The sequence below is a fragment of the Rhinolophus hipposideros genome, assembly GCF_964194185.1.
Source record: "Rhinolophus hipposideros genome assembly, chromosome: 10".
Lineage (NCBI taxonomy): Eukaryota > Metazoa > Chordata > Mammalia > Chiroptera > Rhinolophidae > Rhinolophus > Rhinolophus hipposideros.
The window spans coordinates 37,463,851-37,474,149 of NC_138056.1; the positions used below are offsets into that span (position 1 = coordinate 37,463,851).

Below are 10,299 nucleotides of genomic sequence, written 5' to 3' on the forward strand. Positions count from 1 at the left end.
AACTGTAATTGGACCTGAGCGGTTCAGACTTTCCACTAGGGCGCTGAGAAGTTACTTGCCCCATGATCTCACCGCCAAGAATTGGCGCGGCTGGAAATTGAGTGCAGTCTGACAAAGTTCTTGCTCCCACTTCCATCTCTTGCTTCCCATAATGAGCCCGGCTCCTCTGGGGATGATTCCAGCGGCCTGAAGCAGACACCCTACTTGGGTCCAAAGTCAATTAACCCTTACGCATTAACCCTGCAAGCCTCACTTCACAGGGGTCTAGTTTCAGACTTGGGGGAGCCGGGCGTCCCTGCAATCCTAGACCCTGCCCTATAAGACCACAGAGCTGGGGATGGAGTGCAGCTCACGTTCACAACCGGATGAAACCGAACAGGTGAAATTTGCTATGACGTCAAATTGTCCTCAAAATCCTGCTCACTTCGTGGGTGTTCCTCTTGGGCCCCATTACTCCCCCTTCCATCAATGACCTCAATGCAAATAACAAGTGGGATGATCCTGCTGGATGCTACAGGTTCTGGACGCAAGTGGTGACACAATCTGTCTGAGGCAGAGGATCCTTCCCCTGATTGGTTGCCCGGAGCTCCTGGACCACCCCAGACCCAGAGCAGCGGGAATAAGAGGAGTCGATTGCGCTTGAAGGCATCAGAGGCACTGCCTAGCTGAGTGTCACTGCCACTTCCACGGTGCCAACGCCTGACGCGAACGCTTCTGCCACTGCCTCTGCTCCAAGCCACCTGCTACCTGCCGCCAGGTAAGCCCCGAGATTCCTGCTTAGTCGCACGATTCTATTTATCTCTCCCTCTCCTCCCTTCCCTCTCTCTCCATTACTCTATCTCTTGGTGGATCTCCCTGCGGGTCTCAGCGTCTGTGTCCACTTCTGTCTGGATCTCTTCGTCACAGTGTCTGCTAGCCCGCGATGCATCCCAGACTCCTACCCCAGGTAACGCTCGACAGTTTCGGTCGCGAGAGTCCGTGTTCCACTCTTCCCGCGCAGAGCAGGGCTCCAGTCTCGTTGTCTCTTGCTGTACTCGTGCTGAGACCGAGCTCAGTCGCTGGAGCTCCCCAGGCACTGCGCACAAAACAGATGCAGGAGTAGCTTTCTGCAGACTGTGCGCTCACGGATCACGTCTCCCGCCTAGTGGACCCCAGGAAAACGGTTTGGAACTTGGGCCGATGCCACTGCGTGGCAAATAGGTGTAAAGACCTAGGGCGTCAGTCCTAAACTGTAAGCCTCCGTGGTGAGTTCTGGGAGCTTTTTTCCCAGTGTAAGTCCTAGGTCCCGATGTAAGGCTCTGCTAAGCTGGGTGCTTACAAGGGTCTCTTTGCTAGAGGGCGGAGTTGAATTGGGTTCTTCAGGTTCTCAGAGATTCCCATACGCCCTTTTCCCTACACGCACCACTAGGTGTGAGCAAAAGCTCCACAAAGGGAGGTCAGTTCCAAGTTGCATTATAGGAAAATGCTGCTGTGACAGGGTGCTCCCAGGCTGTCCTCGACGGAGATCTAGGGTGTGTGACTGCTGGAGAAGTGACATTATATTTTCCTTGCAGAGGCATCATGAGCTTCTGGAAGTACTCCCCCTTCCTCGCTCTTGGCATCTTGGTCCTGTACCAGGCCGGCATCCTCCAGGCAGCGCCATTCAGGTAAGGCAGCTCTGCCTGGCGCACACTCCCCTCCCGCTGCGCCAGGGATCAAAACATTGTGGGCTCTGAATTGTGGCGCGCTGAATGTTTAATAACAGCTCTTGGGGGGCGGGAGGGATGTATGTAGGTAAGCCTGCATGTGAGTTTTTATGATACAGAGATGTGTTGTACAATTTACAAATGTAAATAAGATATACAGTACTCTTTAGTGTAAATTCCATATACCTCTTTGAGCCTCACAGAACACTTTGCTTTTTACCAAATATTTGTATCTGTAGGAAATCAATTTATCTATTTCAACCACAATTTGAGAAATAAATTGCATCCTAATCTGCTAATACTTTGCCAATAAATTTGTTGTTAATAAATCTAATGTGTGATCTATGAATCTAGTTTCTCACCCTCATACAAATTATATTTATTGAACTAAATCGTTTTTCTGATTCAAACTAATTATAAGTTTTATCGTGTAATTTTTAATAATGACTATATTTCACACAAAGCTCATAAAATTCCTGAAAATCTACCCATAAGCTTTCACAAGCCTGAATGATCCAGTCCCAGGAAGCCAATTCGTGATCACACCAGATCCTGATTCCTGGCCAAACAACATTTTTGGAAAGACACTGGCCTCATGTTCTAGCCACTGATTGTTGGGGTGGCCACATGCACATGAGAAGTGGCCAAAGCCAGGATACCTGACTGCTTATCCTGAGGATGGGGTGAGCAGGGTCTCAGCCTATATTGGGTTTGCTTCCCTTCTCCAGGTCTATCTTGCAGAGCCGCATGGATGTTTCTAGACTCACTGAGGAGGAATTGTGCCTCCTACTGGCTTCAATGATGAAGGACTATCTGCAGAACAAGATGAGTGAGATGGAACTGGAGCAGGAGACTGAGGACTCTGGGTGAGTCTCCGCACCGGCCTAACACAGGGCATCCCCTCACTCCAGTGGTACACAGGGCATCCCCTCCAGTGGTACTCAGGTAGGCATATGCTGAGAGGTAGAGTCCCGTGGCTCTAAGTGACTCCTCACTGGTCTAACCTGTGAAAATGTCCGTGGAGGTGTCCATGGAGGTGCAGTAATCTGAGTACCTGTGTACTGAGTACATACATGCAGAACCACAACAAGTTTCACACATTTCCTCAGGCTGTCATTGGTGTTGGAGCACCTCTCAGCCTCTCACTGACAGGTCTTCTCTTTTTCTCTATCCTGTACATCAGCATCACTGCCCAGAAGAGGGGCTGCAACACTGCCACCTGTGTGACCGATAAGCTGGCTGGCTTGCTGAGCAGATCTGGGGGCATGTTGAAGAGCAACTTCGTGCCCACCTATGTGGGCTCCAAAGCCTTTGGCCGTCGCCGCAGGGACCTTCAGGAATGAGCAGCTAAATGATTCCAGTAAGAAGGTGACACCTTTGTACTATTGGATGGGAGGATGGATGACTGGGTATTGCAGGGGTGTAGTCCACACTCTAACTCCCCTGTGCCCATATGGGTAAAAAAAAAATCACAGGGGAAGATGCTTACACCAGTGTCTGGAGAAGGACAGAGAGTCACAGGACAGAACTGAAACCTCTACATTTTAGGTTCATTTCTCTCTGTTTTCCAGTATACTGAATTCATCTGCCAGGAAATATAGATACTGTTTATTTAAAACACTGGTCCCTGCAGTTATAATTGTGATTATTCTAGTATTTGACTTTGAAAGGTAATGAAAATATCCTTGTGGACTATACACTACAGTGTTGTGTACATCTGAAATCAGAGCATACACTCGGGGTCAAGACTGTGTGTGCCCTCTACTACCTATAGGATCATGGGCCAGTTATTTTCTTTAAGCTGCAGTTTTCTCACCTGTAAATCAAGGGCAACAATAGTATCTACCTGCTAGTATTAGTATAAAGAGTAAATGAGAGAATAGATGTGAATAGTCTCACAATTACTAAGTAACTAAATTCTGGCTATTTTGTTTTCTCCTAGATCACCATGAAGCTGAACTCTACATTTTTCATTCATAGTAAAAGCAACTTGTAGGAAAGCATGGATGACACACATACATGCATGCTCCTTCATGTCGAAATCATTCTTTCATGTTTAAAATAAATTAAAGCTGCATGAATAATAAAGCAATTGCAATGATTTTGTGTGCATCTTTTTTATATTTTATTCTATACTCAATAAATATGACAGCATGTCTCACCGGCTTATCTGGCAGCAAATCTGGGCCCCATCAGCCAACCTGTTGATGTTGGTAATTTTGCTAAACCTCAGGGAGACACGAAATTGCTGCCTCCTGGGTGTTTGGGGGACACATGTTAGTGCTGTGCCTCAATGGACTTTTTCTTTAAAGAAATCTTATCATTTATGAATTTCACCAAGATAAAAAAAATTAATTCAATACACTTAAAAGGAGTCCCTGCTGCTATTCATACTGTTTTCCCCAGGAGAGCCTCAGGGACCTGTGAACACTTTGTTGACCAGCTGACTCAAATGAGGCAAAGGCAACATGCTGGGTGGGGGTGGGTCCTCAGTGTCCTGTACCCTCAGTTTGTCGTGAAACGTTCCTAATGGAATTAGAACCCTGTGCATCTCAGAGAGACAATTCATATTTATATTCAGAGTGTCCTGGTCCCCAGCTCCAAAGGATATCTGCTCACTTCTCCTTAACTCACATTTGCCCTTACTCATCCCTGTTTTTTTCCCCCATAAGCACCCTTCATATACCCATAACCTGCTAAGCCTTTTAGAAACAGTGGTTTATAGTTTCAAATGGAATCACAGACTGGCAGACCTAGAAAGGTCATCAGATGCCATCCAATGCAACTCTTTTATTCTCTGACATGCAGAGAAGAAAAGTACATTCCCTTTTAGCCTGGGTTCTAAAATGAGAAGTTGGACCTAAACCTGATCTGCAGCCTGGATCCATGTGCAACCAGCACCAGCTGAGATCATTTTCCCTACCACACACCCATGAGCAAGAAAAAGAAATAGATGTTTTTGAGATTTTGAGGTTGTTTTTCTGTAACATTGTTGTGGTAATAGTTAACGGTATACATGATTTGAGAGTGTTATAGAGTGAATGATTCACATATTGAAGTCTTAATATGAATCCCCAAATATTAAAGGCTTAACCCCCAATGTGACTGTTTGGGGATGGGACCCTTAGGGAGGTAGTTAAGGTTAAATGAGGTTGTAAGGGATGGGCCATAAAGTGATCAGACCGGTATTCATCTGAAAAGAGGAAGAGATACCAGGGATCTCTCTTTTCTCTGGCCATGCACTTGCAGAGAGGAGGCCAGGTGAGAACACGGTGAATAGACAGACATTTGTAAGACAAGAAAGGAACTTACCACACAGCAACACGGATGGGACTTTGATCTTGTACTTCCAGCATCTGAAATGGAGAGAAAATAAATTTCTGTTGTTTAAGCCATCAGCCTGTGGTATTCTGTTACAGTTGTCAGAGCAGACTAACTTAGGGGGCATTAGTTGATGGAATTATTTTTGCTACTATAACTTGTTTTTTCTCTTATTGAGATTTTGGGTTTAAATCAATTTGCTCAATGGCCAATGTATCAAATGTATTCATTTTTTTTAATGAATCCATTTACATTTTGTTTCCCTGATGCCATCTTAAGGAATGTTTATTTTGTCTCAATTTTAGTCTCCCTCTGCTGAACCTGGATTATGTATCCTAAATAAATTAATTGTGTCTTATGTCTAGAATGGATATGTGCAACATATTGCAAAACAGTGAACATAAACATACAAGTGTATCAACCTGGATAAATCTCACATATAATGTTGACTGCAAAATAAAACAAGTTGCAGAGTATATATACCAGATGATACCATTTGTATTAAATGTAAAACAGGCATAATATTACTATACATAATTTAGGGATATGTACATATGTAGTAAAAATATACAGTTATATGTAAGGGGAATAAACTGGACATTAAGAAAAGTGATTAACTTTGAGGGTATGGGAAGGAGATCGCATGAAGACGATTATATAGTCAGCATCTACCAAGGTTTTGTTTCCTTAGGTATCATTTTCTAAGCTTGGTAGTTGGTACATATGTATGGTCATTATATTCATGTTTAGTATGAATGAATGTCATAAGTATGGGTATTTTATGTTAAGGCAACTACCAAAAATTAAGAAAGAATGTATACATTTAATATACCAAAGGGAATCTGTTCTGTTCAAAAACACCCTCAAAATATAAAGTAAATGCACCATTTGATAAAAGATGGCAGTAGTAAAAACTCACATAGCTTTAAAATAATTGTAAATTAGTTAAAGGCACCGCTGAAAAGACTAGAACTATCAGGTTGCATTTTTCAAAAAGTATCCAGAAATGTTTTTCCTACAAGAGGAAACTTTAGAACAAAAGGATTCAGAATCAATGAAAATAAATGGGTAGTCGTTGAGTATTTAATGGATGAGGAAACTGAGCTACAGAGAGATTAAATAAGTTGGACAAAGCCATGCAGCTGTCAGACTCATCTCAAGACGCAAACCGCTGCAAGGTGACCTGGCTCCAGACTCTGCTCTTTTAAATCACTATACTGCTTCTCGACAAACTCGACTTGGTAAGAGAATATGTATTAAAATATACTTCCAGATTCAATTGGCTTATGATTTATTTAAGATTTTGTACTACCAATTTATGTTTACTGTTAGAACTATGTCAATATTATCAAATAATTTGGCAAACTTTTGAGATATTTCTGTTTTAAATCAGTATAAATAACATGGAATCTATTTGTGCCTTGAGCTGCATGTATCATAATTCACCTGTAAAATTGTCTCACAGAGTTCCTTTTATAACATAATTCTTTTTTTTTTTTTTAAAGATTTTATTGGGGAAGGGGAACAGGACTTTATTGGGGAACAGTGTGTACTTCCAGGCCTTTTTTCCAAGTCAAGTTGTTGTCCTTTCAGTCTTAGTTGTAGAGGGCGCAGCTCAGCTCCAGGTCCAGTTGCTGTTTTCTACTTGCGGGGGGCACAGCCCACCACCCCTTGCGGGAGTCGAACCAGCAACCTTGTGGTTGAGAGCCCACTGGCCCATATGGGAATCGAATCGGCAGCCTTCAGAGTTAGGAGCATAGAGCTCCAACCGCCTGAGCCACCAGGCTGGCCCCCTAACATAATGCTTAACATTTTCAATTTCTACTTTGGTTATTTTATTCTATAATACTATATTCTATTTCTTTATTCTATCTATTGTTAATTTACACATTTTTGTGAAACTTATTTTAATTTTTTGCATGTATTGGCAAACTGTACTTTTTCATTATAATTTAAAATCTGATATTTGTGGTTACATCTTCTTTTTCACTCTTGACATAGTGTATCGTATTTTATCTTCTCCCTTTCCTCATTCTCTTTACCAAAAATCTCTATTTTACTGGACTTTTCAAACACTAAGCTTTAATATTTACTTTTCAACTCAACTCTTTCTGGTTTTTAATTCACTAATTTTTTTCCTGCCCACTGAATTATCTTCTCCCAGATGATTGTTGAAAAGTTAGTTTAGCTGGTCTCTTTCTAGATTTCTAAGTTGAATTATTAAAATAAATGGCTCATATTCCTCTCTCTCTCTCTCTCTCTCTCTCTCTCTCTCTCCTCTCTCTCTCTCTCTCTCTCTCTCTCTCCTTGTATCTTCTTCCCACATCCACTCATTCCATCCTGATCCAAGTCTCCATCATGTTTTACCTGGACTATTACAACCTCCCAACTCATCTCCCTGCTTCTACCAGTTTTGCTATATAGACAATTCTGGAGCTATCCTTTGAAAACATTACATCATATTGTGTTTATCTTCTGCTTAAAACCTCCCACAAGCTCTTCATTTTATTCAGAGTGAAAGTTAGTCCTTGTGGTAGCCAAAGAGGTGCTACATGGTCTCACTCTATATAATTTCTCTGATCTTCTTGCCAACTAACCTATTCCTAGCTCCACTCCCAGACTCCTCAGAGCCTTTGCACTTACTGTTTTCTCTGCCTGGCATTCTAATCCCCCAACATCTGCATGGCTGACTCCCTCCCTTCATTCAGAACTCTGCTGAAGTGTCACCTTCTCCGAGAATGCGTCTCTAACTACTATATACAAAATGGCATCCCTTCTTTAGTCACTCTCTATCCACTTTATTTAGTTTTATTTTATCCACAGAACTTATTACTATCTGAAATATTATATGTTTATAGGGATTTTTGGTCAATGTACTTCCACAAGCATGTAACTCTATAAAGAAAGTTATATGATTTGTTATCTATAACCCTGGAGCACAGAAAAATTTCTAGAACATGGTAGCCCTTCAATAAATATTTGTTGAGTTAATAAATACATTGTAAAACTCTGTAAGTTTCTGACTTTTTTCTCTAAGTTCATCTTTAATCATGTATCAGGTTAGAGATATAAAGTTTTGAGATATAAAGTTGTTATTTTTAAAAGTCTTTATTTTTTTTAATATTTACTTCAACTCAAAAGTTATTTAGTAGAGAAATTTCATAATTAAAAAGCTTTTTAAATTATTTTTCAGTTACTTAGTTCCAGGTTTTTTGTATTGAGGTTTAATAAAATGATATGTATAATTTTTTTGCTTGGCAAATGTATTGAGATTTTTCTATGTGGCTTATTATGTGATCTTTTCCCAAAAGTGTCTTAAAGATAGCAGAAAATAAAATCTTTTCCCTGAGTAAAAACTTTTTTATCGATGTCAATAAAAAGTAAAAACTTTTATATTATAGCTATTATATATAGGTAGGTAGATGATTAGATGATAGATAGATAGATAGATAGATAGATAGATGTAATTAATGTGACTAATTATATTATTTTTATATATTACTTTGTGTCTTGGTAGTTGATCTTGCAAAGACTAAGAGAGGGCAAAAAAGTTTCCAAGTGTTATTTCATTTCTGTGAATTAACCCTCATGTTTCTAAAAATTTTAGTTTACATTTTAGAGAGTTTTTTCTTTCTTTTAAAATCAGCTTTCATAAGGTATAAATTCTATAATATAAAATTCTATGAGAATTATATTTCCATGAGTTTTACCAAAAGTATACCATAAAACCTACATAACCATCACCACAATAAATGATATAGAATATTTCCATCATCCCAGAATGTTTCTCATTCCACTTTGAAGTCAATATTCCCCAAACCCCTGCCTCACACAATCACTGATGTGATTTCTATCAGTGTGGATTCATTGTTTTCCACAGGTATATGATATGTACTGTCTTGTATCAAGTTTCTTTTATTCAGCATAATGTTTGGGAGATGTACTTACATTGTTGCATATGCAGTGTATATTTTTAAGGGATTAATCGGATATTAAGTGCATATTAATTCTCAAGGATTGAGGAGAGTTAAATAGCATTCCAATGTATACTAAATTTGTTGGATGGACACATATATTGTTTCTAGTTTGGGTTATTATGTATGACACTCAGGTACAAATGTTTCTGTAAACAGTTGAGAAAATTTCTCTTTGATAAATATTATAGGTAGAAACTGTATAGTAAATGTCTGTATAAGTAAATTGACTTTGCCAGTTTACAAGTGGCTATGCCATTTTACACTCACAGCAGAAATATATGTTCATTCACCTTGCTCCACACATCCTTGACAATGCTTGGTATTTTCAGACTTTATAATTTTAGGCATTCTTATGATTCTGTAGCAGATTCCCATTGTGAGTTTTAATTTACCTAATGATTAGTGACAATGAATATTTTCTCACGTGCTTATTGGTCATTTGTTTATCTTCTTTTGTGAAATTCCTATTCCACTATTTTGCCAGCTTTTGATTAGGCACATTATCCTCTTATTATTCAGTTGTGGTAGATTTTAATATATTCTAGATAACTAGTTCTGCTTTTGTTTGGGACACTATTTCACTCACTCACTCACTCACTCACTCACTCACTTACTCACTCACATTTCTCTCCTTGAATCATTTCTGTGGGAAACCAAATGCTGTGAAATGAGGCACTCAAGTTAGCTATGGAGGGGTCCATGTGTCAAGGAATGGGGGTCTCTGACCAATAACCAGTGAGGAATGTAGGCCTGTCAGTGACCAAATGAGTGATCTTAAAAGTGAATTTTCTAGTCCAAGTCGAGCCTATAGATGACTGTAGACCCAGCTGAGAACTGGACTGCAATCTCAGTAGAGACCCTGAAAAAGAACTAGCCAGCTGAGCCTCTCCCAGATAGTCTACTCTCAGAATCTTGTGTGAGATAATAAATATTTGTTCTTTTGAGCTGCTAAGTTTTTAGGTAATTTGCTACAAAACAATAGATAACAAATAGCCACCCAAACCATGGTAAGTAACTCCAGTTGAATCTCCAAATCTGAAAAGCATACTCAGTAAAGTTGGCTTGATGTGCAGACTTGAGTTCAAGTTGGAAGCCACAGTCCCAGAAAGGGACTTTACCCTGATCAGGTCTCTTTACCCTGCTTCCCGAGCCCAGATCAGATTATGTGCAATGGTATAAAATGCTTCCATTCCCATCAAAATTAAGCCCTCTCTTCTTCCTCATTATTGAGTTCTTTATACTAGTACCAGCACTTCTGTGTGTGTGGGGGGGGGGGGCGGGGGGGTTTTGAATGCCCTTCATCTTATAGCTACTCT

General features: G+C 40.2%; 1 protein-coding gene across 2 annotated transcripts; it reads left to right on the forward strand.

Annotated features, from left to right (window-relative positions):
• Nucleotides 1-630: 630 nt before the first annotated feature.
• LOC308504403 (calcitonin gene-related peptide 2-like) lies at nucleotides 631-3,777 on the forward strand. Of its 2 annotated transcripts, none has more exons than XM_081064922.1 (5): nucleotides 631-757; nucleotides 1,554-1,646; nucleotides 2,414-2,551; nucleotides 2,869-3,053; nucleotides 3,628-3,777. In XM_081064922.1, exons 2-4 carry the CDS (start codon nucleotides 1,561-1,563, stop codon nucleotides 3,026-3,028), a joined length of 384 nt encoding a protein of 127 aa, XP_080921048.1. In that variant the 5' UTR covers nucleotides 631-757; nucleotides 1,554-1,560; the 3' UTR covers nucleotides 3,029-3,053; nucleotides 3,628-3,777. The 2 variants fall into 2 exon arrangements, with proteins under 2 accessions (XP_080921048.1, XP_080921049.1); XM_081064923.1 differs by having other exon boundaries at nucleotides 2,869-3,045.
• The last annotated feature ends 6,522 nt before the right edge of the window (nucleotides 3,778-10,299 follow it).

What these genes read in the sequence shown, in the direction of transcription:
- LOC308504403 (XM_081064922.1), top strand. Translation starts at nt 1,561, where the DNA reads ATGAGCTTCTGGAAGTACTCCCCCTTCCTCGCTCTTGGCATCTTGGTC. An exon ending in CTCCAGGCAGCGCCATTCAG is followed by an intron (nt 1,647 to 2,413) that starts GTAAGGCAGCTC and finishes TCCCTTCTCCAG; the next exon opens with GTCTATCTTGCAGAGCCGCA. An exon ending in CAGGAGACTGAGGACTCTGG is followed by an intron (nt 2,552 to 2,868) that starts GTGAGTCTCCGC and finishes CCTGTACATCAG; the next exon opens with CATCACTGCCCAGAAGAGGG.